At 39.0% G+C, this 17209-nt stretch overlaps 1 protein-coding gene across 3 annotated transcripts in view; it reads right to left on the bottom strand.

Annotated features, from left to right (window-relative positions):
• Positions 1 to 4331: 4331 nt before the first annotated feature.
• ELOVL7 (ELOVL fatty acid elongase 7) overlaps positions 4332 to 17209 on the bottom strand; it is a 33467-nt gene continuing 20589 nt past the window's right edge. For all 3 annotated transcript variants that reach the window (XM_004703587.2, XM_045285383.1, XM_004703588.2), the window contains 3 exons: positions 15989 to 16094; positions 7635 to 7771; positions 4332 to 6328 (listed from right to left, as the gene is read on the bottom strand). In XM_004703587.2, coding sequence (XP_004703644.1) covers positions 6119 to 6328; positions 7635 to 7771; positions 15989 to 16094 — 453 coding nt within the window. In that variant the 3' untranslated portion in view covers positions 4332 to 6118. The remainder of the gene's footprint in view (positions 6329 to 7634; positions 7772 to 15988; positions 16095 to 17209) is intronic.

Here is a 17209-nt window from a genome sequence, read left to right as displayed (position 1 = left end):
GAGAAGATTCAATCCTGATGCACACCTCTCCTGATTTTAAACCATGCTGTATTCCCTTGTTCTCTTCACACAATTTTCTCTAGATCCATGTACAAGTTCCAAATGAGCACAATGAAATGTTCTGGAATTCCCATTCTTCTCAAGGTTATCCACCGTTTATTATGGACCACACAGTTGAACGCCTTTGGATAGTCAATGAAAAACAGGTAAACACCTTTCTGGTATGTTTTGCTTTGAGCCAAGATCCATCTGACATCAGCAATTATATCCCTGGTTCCACGTCTTCTTCTGAATCTGGCGATTCTCTGTCAATGTGCTGCTGTCATCGTGTGTCAGAGCCAACTGGATGGCATCTAACCACCACCACCACCAAATTTGGTGTCCCTGTGCTTGCTATGCAAAGGATGACTTTGTACACACCCCAACACACATCTCCATCCACAACTTCAGGAGTATTTCCGTGAACAAAATGATAACTACATTGCCTTTTAGATATTAGCCTTAGAAGTCAATAATATGCCCTCAGCTGTACACACCATCCCTCCGTAGAAGGAAAATAAAACACACCTTGTAAGGAGCATGTGGGACAGGAGCTAATGCAATCTCTTTGGAAAACACACCTGCCACACAGGCCACTGCCTAAACTATATCACACTGACTGCTTCTTTTCTTTGTAAAGGTTGTTGCTGAGCACTATTGAGTTGAACCTGACTCATTGCGACCCCAGGTGACACAGAAGAACTGTCCCATCAGGTTTTCCATCATTGTATGCAAGCACATGGACAGGCCTTTCTTCCTTGAAACTGCTGAGTGGGTTCAAAGAATCAACTTTTTAGTTAGCAGCCAATCACTTAGCTATTTGTGCTACCTGGGCCCCTTTTGGAAGCGTAACTCCCTACCTGAAATCACATGATTCTGGTTTAAATCCAGGAATTCTGAAGATGAAGCTATGTGCAGATTTTGGGGGAGGGGAGCCACTAACCAGGCAGCCCCTGTACAGAGAATATAGACTCACTGGATCTGCATGGTTAAATAATTTTTTATTCTGTAGTTTCTCCTACAATTATTAGCTCTTTCCCTTATAGACATCTAATCGCCCTATGAGGAATACATTCCACAATCAGAAAAGGTCAAATAGCAGTTCATATTCCCCTTTGCCAGTTTTCAAAATAATGAATTGGTGCTCCAGCAATCTCTGAAGCAAACCATTAGTTTGCTTGTTTTGGGACATCACGTTACAAATCACAGATTTTTATGTATTTCAGTATGCTGCGGCCATTGTTCTTTTTGACAGTCAAATGGTTCTCTTTGCCTAGTGTGAGCTTCTTCATGTTGGTTCCCATGGACCCCAATAGTCTTGATATGTTCCTTGCTTTCATATATAAGGTTACTTATGCTTCATTCAAGAGCCCTGGTGATATAGTGGTTATGCATTAGGCTGCAATCCACATGGTCAGCAGTTCAAGACCACCTTGGAGGAAAGAATGGACTTTCTACTCCCATCAACAGTCTCAGAGAGCTACAGGGGGTCACTATGAGTCAGCATTGGATGACAGCGAATTTGATTTGGGGTTTATTTTTCATTCATTTTATATTTGAATCTCTGAAAACCTGTTTGAATTACATTAAACTCATTGCTTATTTGTTTTACCACACTACAGATAGGACATGGAGCCCTGGAGGTGCTAGATAGCTGGGTCAGCATTGGATTGCTAAGTGCAAGGTTGGCAGTTCAAACCCATCAGTTACTCCAAGGGAGCGATATGAGACTATCTGCTCCCCTAAAGATGTACAGTCTCTCACACCTTATATAGGGTCACGACAGCAGTGAGGTTTGGGTTTTTTTGTTGTTGTTTTGTTTTGTTTTTGAGTTTTATAAACACAGCAGTTTCGATCTTTTTAATAGTAGTACATAGGTACTGCCTCCCACATGGCTGCAGTTGATGTCCTTGTGGTTCTTTTGTCCTTTGCGTATGTCTCACTTGGGGTGCATGGCCCAAACGGTGGTTTTAAAGTCCTTTGATACAGGCTTTTCTGTGCAGTTATGCGAACGACTTGACTTGATAAGACATTTTTTAAAAGATGACCTTTTCCTTATTTGTCAGTGAAAAATAGTTACCTGGTTCCAAGCTAACCCCTGTAAAACTGGGTGTATTGTAAGCAACCTGACATCCATCCATGAACTCATTCCTCTCTTTTCTTCTTCCACTCAGAAAAAAAATGTTTGATTGTGTTCCTCTTTCTAGTATTCCTTCTTCAAAAGGCAATTAAATGCCTGATTACATGTGAAGGCACGTTGCTTTCTCTTGCCCTCCCACTGTTCATTTCGTATTTAAAGGCAGCATGTTATAGGTTCTCTTCTGCACCTAAGGTTTGTCAAGGTTTTCCCGGCAATCACCTTATGGCAGCACCTGGAGCTTCTCCATTCCTTTTCTTCTCCGACAGCATTCGCCGTTGTACAGCGGTACCGGTCTATCCAACAGCCTCTTCGTGGAGGACATGACGGTGAATAGTCTTTGGTCACTACAACCAGGGCTGCAGTGAACAGCCATGCGCACCTCTGGGGGCCACCCACAGGACGCCATGCTCTATACCTGTCGATCAGTCCTCTTTCAGATTTGCTTAACACTCTTCTCTGCGGCCTTATTTCTTCTTAGAATGTTTTACCCACTAACCCACTGCTTATTTTGGAATTCTGTCTTCATACACAAGTTCAAACTTCCTCATAGGACCTTACCTGCTTGTTGGGACTTGTAGCAGGACTTTAACTTCTGTAGCATGTATCATATAGTCTCCTGCACCACAGACTACATTGGCACAGATTCTCTCCCTGCTGGTCTGGAAGCTCCAGGAGGCCCCACCTATGGCACAGACAGCTTTGTCCTACAGTAACGTCTAGCACAGCTATGAAAATGTGTAAGATGTTTTCACTGACTGGGTCATCCGATCAAAAACCAGCTGCCCATGCAAACACACGCAACTAGTTTCTAAAATGAGACAAGCACACATAAACATGTAATACCACCAATTTATTATCATACACAGAGAAAAACAAACCCAAATTTTGGCAATACCCACAGTTTTCCAGTCTTTAAAAAGTTAACAGAAAGTAGGGGCAAATTAAGGAAATGTAACCTCGGTTTTATAACTTATGCAATAATGTATTCTACTGAATTAAGACTGCTGCTTGATTAGGATTAAGACTGTAAAATGGCAATGCCCCACAGGTACCTAAAATGTTGCATTTGGATGTATTTACAAGGTAGACGCAGGCCCTCAAGGATTCACAGAATGTGCCACTGGACTTTTGGTTTGTTGGTAAGCAAATACAAAGGCTATAACGTCTTGAGAAATGAGCTGTGTGTGACCACCTAAGGACTCTTTAGAAAAGCAGGGCCCACACAAATCCTATTCCTGGGGACATTCACTTTGCTCGAATAAGGGAGGATACTTCAATCAGCTTCAATCAGGTCTTTCTCGGGAATATTCTAGCTCTCCACTCTGAGGATATAATTTAGAATGTCCTTTCATCACCTGCTGTTGTTTGCTCATAAGAACATCAAACATTTTAAAGACTATTGAAGTTAAGAGAGTTTGGATACTGCAGATCAAAAAATTATGTAAGAAAATAAATCAAACTTTACTTTATCCCCTAGTTATTTCTGCTGCCTTTGGGTCTTTTCCCTACTTGAATCTGGAAACTCTCTGAATGTATATATAGCTCACCTTCTCCTTCCATCAAAGCTGGGGGATGAAGAGCTAAAACAGCAGAACATGCAAGAAGTCCGGAGACCCATACAATGAAATATATTAGAGCTTCTACTTTTCACTCTTCTTAAAAAAATTTTTTTTAAAAGACAAGCCTTAGAAAGGGTCACTGTGAGTCAAAATTCATTCAGTGGCAGTGCGTTTGGTTTTTCCATTTGTCAGCATTCATCTTTTCCTATAGGGAAAATCCCAAACCCAAAGTCGTTGCCCTGGAGCAGATTCCACTACAGGAGATTCTCCTTAGTCAGCAAGTGAAATCACTGAAGGCCACTTAAAGGCAGATAATCTTACGAATCTGGTTAAGTCTGAAGAGAGAAGGCCATGGTATAGACTACTGACTCTGGAGGAAGATGAGAAAGGCAGGCATTTCCAGTGACAACGCAGTATCACTGTGTGTTACATTGTGTTATGTTCCAGCTGGAGCCCACAGTACTAATTGTTTAAACTCAGACAAGCAGAAACAGTCATTCAGAATTTAATATAAATATAACAAGGAAAAAACACAAGATGGAAAAATTCAGAAATGTCCAAACACCAGTGCTTCTGGGACAACACATAAAAAAAAAACCCAACCCAGGAAACCATCCTTTATTTATAATAAAATCCGAATAATAAATACACTAGTTTGGTTCTTCAACAACAAAGGAAGTGAAACAAATTTCATCTGTTATTCTGTTGTGGTTCACAATATGCACAGTAAAATATGTACCAGCTCAAGTATGTGCACGTACATGGATGATCCACGGACCTTGACTACATTCTTCGAGTTGTGCAACTAGTCTGGCTCTTCTCAGTTGTTACTTCCCCATTGATATAAACTCACTGCTATCCATGTTTCCTATCTAATCTTCTGAGTTACCAATTTGATTCCACACAGATAGCCCTTAATAGGGCACAACGCTCAAGGCAGATATTCTATCTAGTGAAGCTAAACTACTGCTTGGTTTTAAGAAGCATCCAGGGACTATTTTTGGTCTAAGTTTTCAAGATTATCTCAGGGTAATAATGTTAGGGGTTCATCCCGTTTCCACTGATATAGAAAATGATGGATTCTATGTGAATTTCAATTCCGTTCTGATTTTACTCTTTGACCACGATTCTTCTATAGATGCTTCAATTAAATGGCAGCAAGGCACCATCAGTCTTCAGGTTCCATGACACAAGCAGCGGTTGTTCCTGGGAGCAATCAGCCACACATCCACTTTCTTTCCTGTGCCCGCTGTCTGTCTTCCGCTGGTGCTCCAGGTGAATTGAGAGCAATCGCTGTATCTTGGACGCCACTTCCAAGCTTTGAAGACCCTTGGCACTACTCAACAAATGAGAAAGTAAAAAGTGGGGCACTAAATACATTTTTAGGCCAATTGACTAGAAACAGAATTTGTGAAAGGATCCATTTGAATGATACAAATATTTACATGTGCAGTGTATTTTGCATATTTTTCAGAACCAAGAGCCTGCGTTTTGATGATCTCTTATGGAGGATTCTGATTTTTGAGAAATCAAAGCTCCCCAATAACAGTTTTCTGATCAAGTACACAGCAGCCAGCAGTTTTTCAGCTGCTTTTCACCATAATCTACAGATTGTATTTAGAACACGTTGTTCCCGTGAGAGGAGAATGTAAACAGGACAGCTGTTTCCAAGAAATCCAGCGCAGGCGATAGTTGGAGCACAGAGAAGAGACGCAATGTAGTGCAGTAGACTCCTTCTTCCCCGCCCAGAAACCTCTAACTGTGGCCTCTGGTCTTCGCAGCTCGTGGACAGGATACAGAAGCTCCTGCACTGACTCCAGGGTTAGATTTCCATTTTATAGAGCGACCACAGGGAAGGTTTAAAAAAAAAAATCGACTGGTTTGTCATGTTCAATCACTCATGAGAATGTTAAGTGGATATCTTGAATAGTTTCCATCAGTTGTGCTGATAAGAATGCCTCCTAGGTCTTTCATGGCATACCTTCAAAACAATAAGCCTTACATTGAGCCCACAATGTACTTGTCACTAAGGTTATCAGTTTGCAAACAAGGAGATTTGTTCTCATGGGATAATGAACCCTTTGCTACAACTATTTTGCAATTAACTTTGTGTATGTCTGCAAAGAGGTAAATTTGTTAATAAAAAAATACTCTAGTTTCAAGAAGAAAAAGAATGTTGTCTGTTATAATATCACCTCCTCATATTGTCATAGTTTAAAGATTCTTATATTGATTAAATACTTAAATATTCATATTAGTAGTTCATTGCAGGCACCCTCAAATCAAAAATGGTCTTAAACCACCCACTATGTAGATTTGTTGATTGTCAAGGAAGACAAGAACGCAGTCTCAAGCAGAGATTCACTGGTGTGCTTGTGTCTCAGTGACCTTTGTTTTTGTGGATTCCGTTTTTCACAGTTTTGGGCAGCCTTTGACCTTTGGTGTAGGCACGGTACCAGAAATGGAGAAACAGCACCAAAAAGATGCACCCATAGCTCATGATGATGTACACAAAGACGGGAAACTGGTACTTGCAATCTTCCATGAAGAAGTACTGACCTATATGGATGGTGACAATAATGAACTGGACCTAAAAGATGAAAAAGAACAAAAAAAAAATGACCCAGTTAAGAATGGAACCCGTATTCAATGCACTCATGGCTCATTTATATGTTAACAGTGTCCAACCACATCGAGGCTACTGCTGTGCATGCCATGTTGTCTTCAACGTTTGCCTCCCTGGGCGTGCTAGGGGGTAAGTATCCTGTCAAAGTTCAGACGGGCATTTAGAAATGGCGCAGTCCAGCAACAGAGTATTGTTGTTTGGTGCCAGTGAGTCCATTTTGACTCATAGCAACCGCATGCACAATTGAATGAAACACCACCCGGTCCTGCCCCATCGTCACAACTGTTCCTGTGCTTGTTCACACTGTCACAATCGCTGGGTCAAGTTCAACTTTAGTAGGCCAGCTATGCTCATCCTCGTTAGTGTTACTGGCAGAATAGAACACTGTATTTTATGGACTATGCATCTGGAAATATAAGGATAGTTGTGTTCTTCATTTTCCATCATAGCCCCATGCTTACTCTTCAAGGGGGGGAAAATAGTCATTTATGTTTAGGGCTATATGCAGGTCTAAACTGATTGATTCATCTGTGAACATTATTAATTGCAGACTCAAAACTCTTTGTTGAGTTGATTCTTTGTCATAACAACCCTACAGGAAATAGTAGAACTGCCCCCTCTGGATTTCCGTGGCTGTAAATCTTTACAAGAACAGAAATTCTCATCTTTCTCTTGCTACCCAAGGACAGTACTCAAATTTGTGTAAACTATATCTTTTATCTTCACAATGCCTTTTACTAGCTGGAGAAAAGACAGGCTTATAATTGTTAGGACTAGACAGGCATATGGCAAGGGGCCTCAAAAAGTGCATAGGAAAAAATATTTTTTAAATTCCATTGTTCCATGAGCATTTTGAAGACCCCTTAGACTCCACTTAGGGTTACATTTCCTGGTGGCTATTTAAATCTAAATATGAAATTCTAAGTTCTAATGAAAAGTATTCTGCCACTGAGGGTCACATAATTTCAAGATTATTGTAATTATAAATACATTCACTTGATAGGAACAAGTGTGAAGTAGGATAGAGATGGTTCAATGATACTCGTATTAGTTTCATTGTCTGAATCTCTATTTTGTTGTTTTCAGAAAAGTTCCTGACAAAGGTCAAATGATGCAGAAGGGATACTGATGACAAGTTACCGGACACGTTATATTCCTTGTTACTGATTTGTAAACTCTGTTTTCCTTTAGTTAGAGTCCTACTTCATACTAAAACCAAGTGACACCAGTTTAACGTCTAATCTGGTTTCAGAGAAAATGAATTACTCACAAGTTGCAGTGATGTCAAATATTTCTTCCACCACAAATACTTCTGGTAGGCTGGTCCCATTGCACACAGTCCATAGTAGGAATACATGATCACGTGCACAGCTGAATTTAGGAGGCCATGGAATGTTCCCAAGCCCCCTGGGGAAAAAAAAACATTATTGTAACGTGAGGGCATTGTTCCTTAAAACAAGATGCATTTCTGTCTGAGCTGAGCTTTTAGTACAATTATTTCTTGGATTTTAGTGGGAAAGGGCAAAACAGACATAAAATATCAAATCTGTTACAAGAGCCCTCAAATTCAATAGAGTCAATATATGCATTTAGTCAAATGTGATACAAATCTTATAAAAATAAATTAGCATATCTACTTTATACATCTCCACCTTAAGACGATGGTCTTATGATGTGGGTCTACTTATTAGGTTGGTTTATCTTTTAAATATGATACATTGCTTGACAATAGTAATCAAATTGTTTTTTATGGAGAGTTAAGATATGTAAAGTACATCAACTGGCTTCATCGCCAGAGTAGAGCTCGGTGATGTTTGACACGGCTACACAGCTATGAAACCACCACCCAGATCAAGACGCGAAGTATTTCCCACTACATACGGACCCCTCATGCCCCTCTATGCACATCGCTCGTCCAATATAACCTTCATCCTGACTTCTATCATCAACTATTAGTTTCGCCTGTTGTTGAACTGCGTGCAAGCACAATTACACACAAAGCACTTGCCATCCCTACCTTCCTCCAGTAAATTGAAAATTTCTGAGATTCATCCTTGTTGCTGTGTAGATATTTGTAGTTTGTTCTTTCATCACTGTGCAGTATTACACTCAAGGAATATACCACCATTTAAAAAAATCTGTTTTTCATAATTAAAGGTATGTGGATTGTTTCTAATTTGGGTTCTTATAGATAAAACGGAGAACATTTTTTTACGTGTGTTCTTGCATGCATGGAATCAAATTTCCACTCGTTATTTATTTATTATTTTTTGTTTTAAAATAATTTTATTGGGGGCTTGTACAGCTCTTACCACAATCCATACATACATCCATTGTGTCAAGCACATTTGTACATATGTTGCCATCATCATTTTCAAAGCATTTTCTTTCTACTTGAGCCCTTGGTATCAGCTCCTCATTTTCCCCTCCCTCTCCCTTCCTCCATCCCTCATGAATCCTTGATAATTTATAAAATTTTTTTCATGTCTTGCACTGTCCAATGTCTCCCTTTACCCCTGTCTGTTGTCCGTCCCCCTGGGAGGGGGTTTTGGTAGGTCACTTGTGATCAGTTTTTTGATAAATAGTCTCAGTGCCACAAAATACTGGCACTGAACATGTTTGAAACCAGCTATCAGTCATCTAATTACTTTCTCTGAGCAATCATTGTTTTCCTAAAGTAAATATCTTTTAACTACTAAACCATTGTCATGTATTACTTTCATTTGATTATCAATTGTACTTTCCTATCTTGGTCTTCTATTTTGATCACACCTCTTACTGATCAACATCAATTTAAAATGGAAAGATTGTAAGAAAAGACCATTGTGATTGCTTTAGCAGGCTCCACAATACAATGAAAGGGGTAACATGGAAATTAGCTGATGGTTAAAAATAGCATCCCCCCCTCAGGACCAACGAGAGTAGCCATGCAGGAGGGGAAGGGGAAGGTTGGGGAGAAAGGGGGAATGGATCACAATGATCTACATAGAACCCCCCTCCCTGGGAGACAGACAACAGAAAAGTGGGTGAAGGGAAACACTGGTCAGTGTAAGTCATGAAAAAATAAAAATAATTTATGAATTATCAAGGGTTCGTGAGGGAGGGAGGGAGGGTAGGAGAGGGAGAGGGAAATAAATGAGGATCTGATACCAAGGGCTCAAGTAGAAAGAAAATGTTTGGAGAATGATGATGGCAACAAATGCACAAATGTGCTTGACATAATGGATGGGTGTATGGATTGTGACAAGAGTTGTACAAGCTCCCAATAAAATGATTTAAAAAAATAGCATCCCCACCCCCCAAACACTTCTATCTGTGGGTGTCTTTTCTAAAAGGTATTATCTAGAAGAATCTGTATTCCATATATACCGCCTGACTCAAACTAGTAATGTTAAGCTGGAAGTTGACAATTTCTCCAGAGTATTTTAGCTTTTGTAATTCCAATATTCACTAATTCCTGAAATACAGGGAAAACTCTACAAATTTGGGCTATTTATAGTAAAGGAAGGACTGAATTCATGAACACTACAAATTGTAGAAAGTTTAAAGCAAAATATCTATTACTTCTAATATGAACTTCTAAGGGAAAATGTCATAAAATTAGACAGTACAAATAAACTTTTTTCATAATTATTTATAATTAAGATACTTTAAGAACTCAACATTGATAAAATAGTCCCATAAAGAAATCTGTTTTAAATACTTTTAAGTCGTTTGCGCATTCTTTCAAAGCCTCCTTTATTTTATGCTTCACAAACTTCCTGAAGAGAGCAAATTAAACTTTAGCTGGTGATTTAATGGTGCCACATTTCAAGTCAGAAAAAAGCTGAATTCATGAAGTTTATTAGCAAGCTCCCAGATTGTATTATTTACCTGTGGATTAGTCTTCCTTTCCAAGAGAAACTTGGATGAATAAATTATAATGGTGTAAAAACACCTTTTCTGGGGTAATTTAAAAATAGAAACGCTGTCTCTGAGAGTTTGGGATTCAAGCTGCTGAATAGGAGTGGGTAAACCAAAGACCTCTGACATCCATTTGTGTCTCACAGTATGGTCCACACAGCAAATCAGTGGCACCCTTAGAAGGGGGTGGGAGGCCCCCCCTCCCCGCCCCCACGCCCCACACAGAGCCATCCTCGTGAAGACACCTCTCCCGTCAGGGCCGGTGATCCAAGATACAGAGCAAGCACAGGTTATCTAGTGCTTATTTCATAATCTATAGTGACAATTTCACATCTGTAGTGAGGCATTTCACAGATTAGTAAGTAAGCACAAGGAAGCCTGTGTTTACCCAGCTTCGTGCCTCCCATGATTCATTGGGAAGAACATCACTTCCTATTTGGACATGTCCTCTGAAATTTTCAAAATAAGGGCTACACGCGCAGGAATTTAGCAAAGCACTTGGTAATTTACAGTGTTTAGTAACTATCAAATAAAATGATCCCTCTTATTTTCTCTCCTATTGCTTTCTGTTAAGTTCTTTTGGTACGTCCGATTACAAAACTGTCACATTTTCATTAGCGATGTCTTTTATGACTTTTTTGAATATTTTTTAAAATTTTTGTTTTGTTCCTCATAACAGCTGTGAAAAGAACACATCTCATGGTGGATTAGAACTCGCACCATCACACTTTATGCCTTTGGTTTGGGATAGAAAGAAAGAAAGGAATCACCCGGATAATTATCACAATCCCCTATTTCTCTTTACCTGAGTGTATGTATAATTAATATAAAACGCTGCCACAGAAGTAGTCTCATAATATTCCAGAGAAAAGCAGGGTTGCTATAATCTCTGAAAGTAGTACCCCACAGGGCAACAGGAAGTTACACGCGGGACGGGAATCAGCTGTGCGCAAATTCTTGCACAGAGCAGTTTAGAAGAGGCAGTGTCAATCTGGGAACGAAAGCCAATGGCAAACAACAGCTCTGAAAGCAGCGCTAAAGCTCTTTACGATGTCACTGAGAGCTATCAGGTAGACTGCACCCAGTGTTGATGAGAATCCCACACCTGAGCCTGAACAAGTACGCCAACTCCGAAAGCAGACCTAGAAAGAAGAAAGCACTATTTTCTACTATATACGTGTGGGAAGCAGGAGGGGGATTAAGCTGTGGACAAGGAGCCATAATAACGTGGTTCGTGTTCATAAACACGCAACATTTCAAAATGGAGTCATGGTTTAAATTTCCATGACCAGAAGCCATTGCTTGCTGTTGAAATGGAACCTAGGCAACTAACGGGCTCAAAGACAGACATTGGAGGAGGGGAAAGCTCAGCTTTTGATTCTTTAAGTATGATTTACTTGCCCAAGATGAGGACGAATATGGGCGGGGGAGGCATCAAAAAGTTCGTAGAAAAAATGGAACTTAAAAGATTAGGAAAGGAGGAGTGGAAATAGGAAACACGAGGAAGAAATGGGATAAGTTAGGGTTCTTATTTCATTTATGGTACTTGTATGGAGGGGATTGCAATAGATGAGTTGAAACAAAATGGATAAGAACTGCTGGGTGTAAAACTAATGATCTGCTCTGGAAACCTGCACCCAGCTCCTAATGAAAACTTGAAAAAGCTATCATAGTATTTTCCCACAAACTTTGAAGCTCTTTTAAAATCGCTCATTGTAGAAAAGAAAGAAAATTATGCACAACCAAGAAGAGAAGGAAGAAAATCATTTTATAAATAACCCCATATCACCCCTGCTTGTATTTTTGGGATACGTCTTCTGATCTTTTTTCTATTTCTATTTATTTTGTGGTGCTGTGATATAATAGTCTGGTCTCATGGGAGAAACCTGAATAAATAATTTATAAGGGTGTGAAGGCACCTCTTCTAGAGTACTTTAAAAATAGAATAGTCGTCTATTTCTGATAATTTAATAGTCGAGCTGCAAAGATGGAGAACAGAGAAGATATGCCAAATACTTCTCAATACCAAGGACACTTCACAATTTCATATACACACACACAAAATCATAACTATTCTATTAGTGGATGCTTCAGTATTATCCAGTTTTTCTCCAACACAAAGAAGGTAGATAACGCAGTCTCTGTAGAAAGAGCTGAAAGACAGAGGGAATGTGAGTGAACACAGAAACGCAGAAAGCTGGGATACGTAAAACAACATATAAGAAAGCTCTCCGATTTTGTGAACAGATTAGCCAACTTTGTTATAAGTTTACTTTTTTTATCACCATACATTTTAAGAGAAGCTACATTTATTCTGAAAAAATCCTCAATAGACAACCACTAATTGTGGACAAGAAGATACTTTACATATTGAAAAATCCAACACCCATTGGCCATGGTAGGGAGGCTGTTTGCCCACTTTCATAAACTTGTGGCTCCTCTGTCATTGTCTTCTCCATCCTGCCACACACATATCCAGGTCCTCTCAGCCCCTGAGACGGTAGCTCCCCATCCAGGAGAGTCAAACACTCAAGAATTCTTCAAATGTGGTTTCTTTTCTTTTCATCTAAAAGACTTAGAATGCTTAATACCCCTGACCAAAAACAAAGCTAAACTCACTGCCATTAAATAGATTCCAACTCATAGCGACCCTCTATCAGGTTTTCAGGCTGTAAATGTTTACAGGAGCAGATAGCCTCCCCTTCCTCTCTCAGAGCAGCTGGTAGGTTTGAACCACCAACTTGGCTGTTAGTAGACCAATGCTTGGCTACAGTATCATGCTGAGCAAATTGTCTACTATGGCCTACAAGCCTATGTTACGTGATGACCTCTTAAGTTTAAGAAGCTAGCATATGTAAAGCGCCTACCGAATTTTTACTAAGTTAAGAATATGTCCTTGGTGAGATCATATATTTTAAAACTTTATGAAAGGACAAAATTATTTTTTACTTCTTTTTACCCCTCATTGAAATCTTTAAAAATTTTGTTTTACTGGCATAATTCACATACCATAAAATTCATTGATTTAAATCTTTTTAAAGGAGTTATGCAAACATCATCTCAATCAATGTTAGAATATTTTCTCCATTCTAGTACTCATTACTAGCTCTTCATTTCCCCCAATGGCCCGTGCCATTAACCCTAAGAAACTATTAGTCTAGTTACTGTCTACATAGATTTGCCTTAGATTTCATATAAAGTCATACCAAAGACAAATGTACAAAAAACTCCTAACAACAAAGCAAAACAAAAACTCATGTGCAAATGTGCTTGATACAATGGATGTATGTATGGATTGTGATAAGCATTGCGCGAACCCCCAATAAAATGATTTTTAAAAACAACAAAGCAAAACAAAAACCCTCCTTCCCAAAGAAAGCAAAAAATAATAATAAAAACCAGAGAAAAATTGTAATGGGTCAAAAGGGAGAATAAATGATAAGGTGTTACATTGTAACCAGACTATCTCTGCATTAATCCACTTTCCAATGCACTTTGTCTGATAGCAAGGCTATTCCCATCCCTTGTCAATGGTTTGAGGGGATTCACCAGAGGCTTAATCCATGTAAGGGCGCTGAAAATGGGTTTGGGGCAGTCACTGTAATCCCTCAGCGACTGGGTACCCAGAATATAAACTCTAATAGAATCACCTCCTCCAGTCTTGGATTCTATTATTTATAATCCTTGGATCACACAGGCTGGTGTGCTTCTGCAGGTTTTATGACAAGACTTTATGACCCTGGAGGCTATTTTTTCTATTATCTGGGCACCATCTGATTTCTTCATCATACTTTGCTACAGCACCCACATCTTCAGTGATTTCTTCATAAAAATAAGTATCAAGTATCTAAGAACCAACTGTTCTTAGATGAAAGTTTAATATTAAGTGCGAGCTCAAAATACATTCATATATCCATAGTTTATATATTTCCCTGGTCCACTTTAAAGGCATGTGTATTGTGAAATACGATGAATAGTCCCGATAAGGCATGGGTATATTTTCCAAATGAGGTTCTATATAAGTATTGATAAGGATTTTTCCCAATGGCAGGCTGCTCTTCCTGGTTAGGATAAAATTATCTAAACTTCCTGCTTTTTCAATATTATATACTAAGAAGCACAACACCAAAAACTAAACAAAAACTGTCTATTGTCCAAGCTTCTGATATAAACTAAATGTTGGCCTAAAAAATAACGTCAACATATCTTTTACTATGGCAGGATATTTAGAGGAGTAGGAACAACTGCAATTTGACACATCTTTAAAGAGTTATTAGGGGTAAATGAAAGTGTCCATTGATGGAAACTTGAAGGCAAAAAAAGGCATAAACCTTAAAAGATTAATATTCTAACTTCTAGAAACATATCAGGGATCTAAGCATGCTCTTATAAGTCGAGGCATTTACTCTTTCATTTATTTATTATTAATTTGTTCATTTATCTTTTGTAAATTAAAGATATCTGAAAGAACTTCATGAGAAAATAATAAATTCTAAACAACACAAATGAAGACTATGTATAGAAAACAATGCTCCCAAAGCACATGTATCTGAAGAATTGGGGAGAAACCTAGCGAGCAGTCCCACATTTAAGTTGCAAGTAATAATAATTTGTCAAGAGTGACCAAAGAAGACCTCTGACTTTGTTTTTAGTTTCTTATTATTATTTTTAACTTTATTTGAGTTAAAAATTGATAGACCAATTAGAAAATGTACTCATAAATATCTGCATATGATTTCACCACAGTTCAAATGAATTCTAATGGATGTGACTTTCACAGAGCCCCACCACATGCCACTGTTAGAAACCCTTCAATCACAAAGAACGTTGTGTAGAGTTTTCCTGGAAAATCTTCTTTTGTTTGTTTTTTAATTATTATTGAAAATATACACCAAAACATAAATCAATTCAATATATACCTGCACAATGAGTGGGCTTGATTAGCTTTTTTGAGGTGGGCAAATATTCTCATCTTCCTTTTCCTAATCGCTCCTCCGGAGCTCTCTGCTCTTCAGCTTTCTATCTAATCAACCGAGTGCTGTTGTCAGTTTCATCTGCTATGGATAGTTCTTTAATAGAGTATAATATGCAGGCAGATCTCTTTTGTACTAATTAAGTCCAACTTCTTGTTTTAAAGGAACACCATAGTTTCTAGGTTTTATCTAGCCTCAATGGCTCCAGAGATCTAGATTCCAAGAGAATTTGAAATTCTGTCCCACATTCCCCCTGCCTTTTGATCAGGATCTTCTACAGATTCTATAGAATCTTTGATCAAAACATTCGACAATGATAGCCAGGCTCCATCCAATTTTGATCTCAAGGCAAAGGAGCTCAAGCTGGCAATTAGCCACGCATCCCATTTCTTCTTCCTCACCCCGGCGTCCGCCGTTGCTGAAGATAAGCTTCCATTAAATCACATCTGAGGATATAATTTTGATTTATAGTGCCATTTTTGTGAGTTGCCATCAAGTCAATTCCAACTAACAATTCCAACTACTCTGCTCCCCTGTGAGCAGAGTAGAACTGCCCTGTAGGGTTTTCACGGCTGTGACCTTCAGGGGCAGATTGCCAAGGCTGGCTTCTGACACCCGTTTGGAGGGGCTCAACTGCCAACATTCAAGTTAGTAGTTGAGGATTCAAACCACTTGCACCACCCGGGACACCACTGATAGCATACGGCAACATGATTGTAACACATGATCCCAGTTGTCCCTTGACTACCTGCAGCAAATTTGACTCCAAACCACCAGGTCCATGGCATGATGGTGTGATGGAAGACATGCAGGAAAGTAACTTGGCTATTTTTCTTACGCAGAACAAAAAAGATCTGAAATAATTTAAAGAAAATCAAGTTCATATACAATCAGGCAATAATTTATCTAGCACTGCAAAGATACTGGTAAGGGGCAAACTATTTCACATTATAATTTGCCTCGAAAGGGCTACTTGATGGAATGTTCTCAGAAACAGCAGCCCTTCCGAAGGACAGTTCAAGATTCAAGAATTACTTCGCATGGAGGAACTCAAGTGTGACAACTAATCACAGGGGACCCATTAAGGTGAAAGAAAATTTTTTGCTGATTTGAAAATCATGGCTAGAACATGAAGGATAGAGCCTCAATTTAATAAATGCTATTGCTATACACACACACACACATATATATATATATATGTATGTATCTCCAAGTGGATTTTGGAGTCTAAGAGAAAATAGAAGAATCTTAACTCTGAGAACTAAAATTATTCTACATTGCTCTCTTAATGCATCCTTCCAACTGGACAAGGGAGTAAGCAACTGAAAGAGGACGAACAAGAAATCAGAAGTTAGCAAATTATTAAGGAAAGGTGTAGGGAGGATAATTTGAGGAATCAATTTTAAAGACAGAACAGAGAAGAAAGCTAAAGTAAAGAAGAGAATCTAGAAAGCTTTTTGGAGAAAAAAGTTGGTTTTTGTTGTTGTTGTTTTGCTTTAATTCAAAACCACCATTCAGAAATCCAGCGATTCAATTGACTTTAAATGTGAGAGAAGCCAGAGTAGCGCAAAGAAGTGTACTGAAGCAGTGGTTGGGAAATGTCACTCAGCAAAAGGGAGGCAGTAACATTTCCTGCATGGAAACCGGAGTTGAGAGCATGCCAAACAAATACAGTGAAGCCAAAATGCATTCACTTATGCACATGGAAGGAGGCAGCAGGGTGCGACACAAAAAGCCATAAATTAGCAACCCCGGTAGGTAGCGGCATTTCTCTAGGGTAAATCCTTTTCTAGGCTTCTGGTTTTGTTTTGCTTTGTTTTTTTTCCCAAAGGTGGGGTTCTAGACGAGACCAGTGGTTCCTCATATGTGGATATTACAATCCCCAAGAAACCTGTTTAACAAATGCCCATGTCTGTCCTCTATACCAGACCATCTGGCACCACATCTCTGGGGGTGGGGCCCCATTTTT

Source organism: Echinops telfairi, unplaced genomic scaffold (genome assembly GCF_000313985.2).
Source record: "Echinops telfairi isolate 266 unplaced genomic scaffold, ASM31398v2 ScPeMD7_7469;HRSCAF=8507_1, whole genome shotgun sequence".
Lineage (NCBI taxonomy): Eukaryota > Metazoa > Chordata > Mammalia > Afrosoricida > Tenrecidae > Echinops > Echinops telfairi.
Note: the sequence above shows the minus strand (reverse complement) of the source record. Positions and strands in the feature narration are given on the sequence as shown.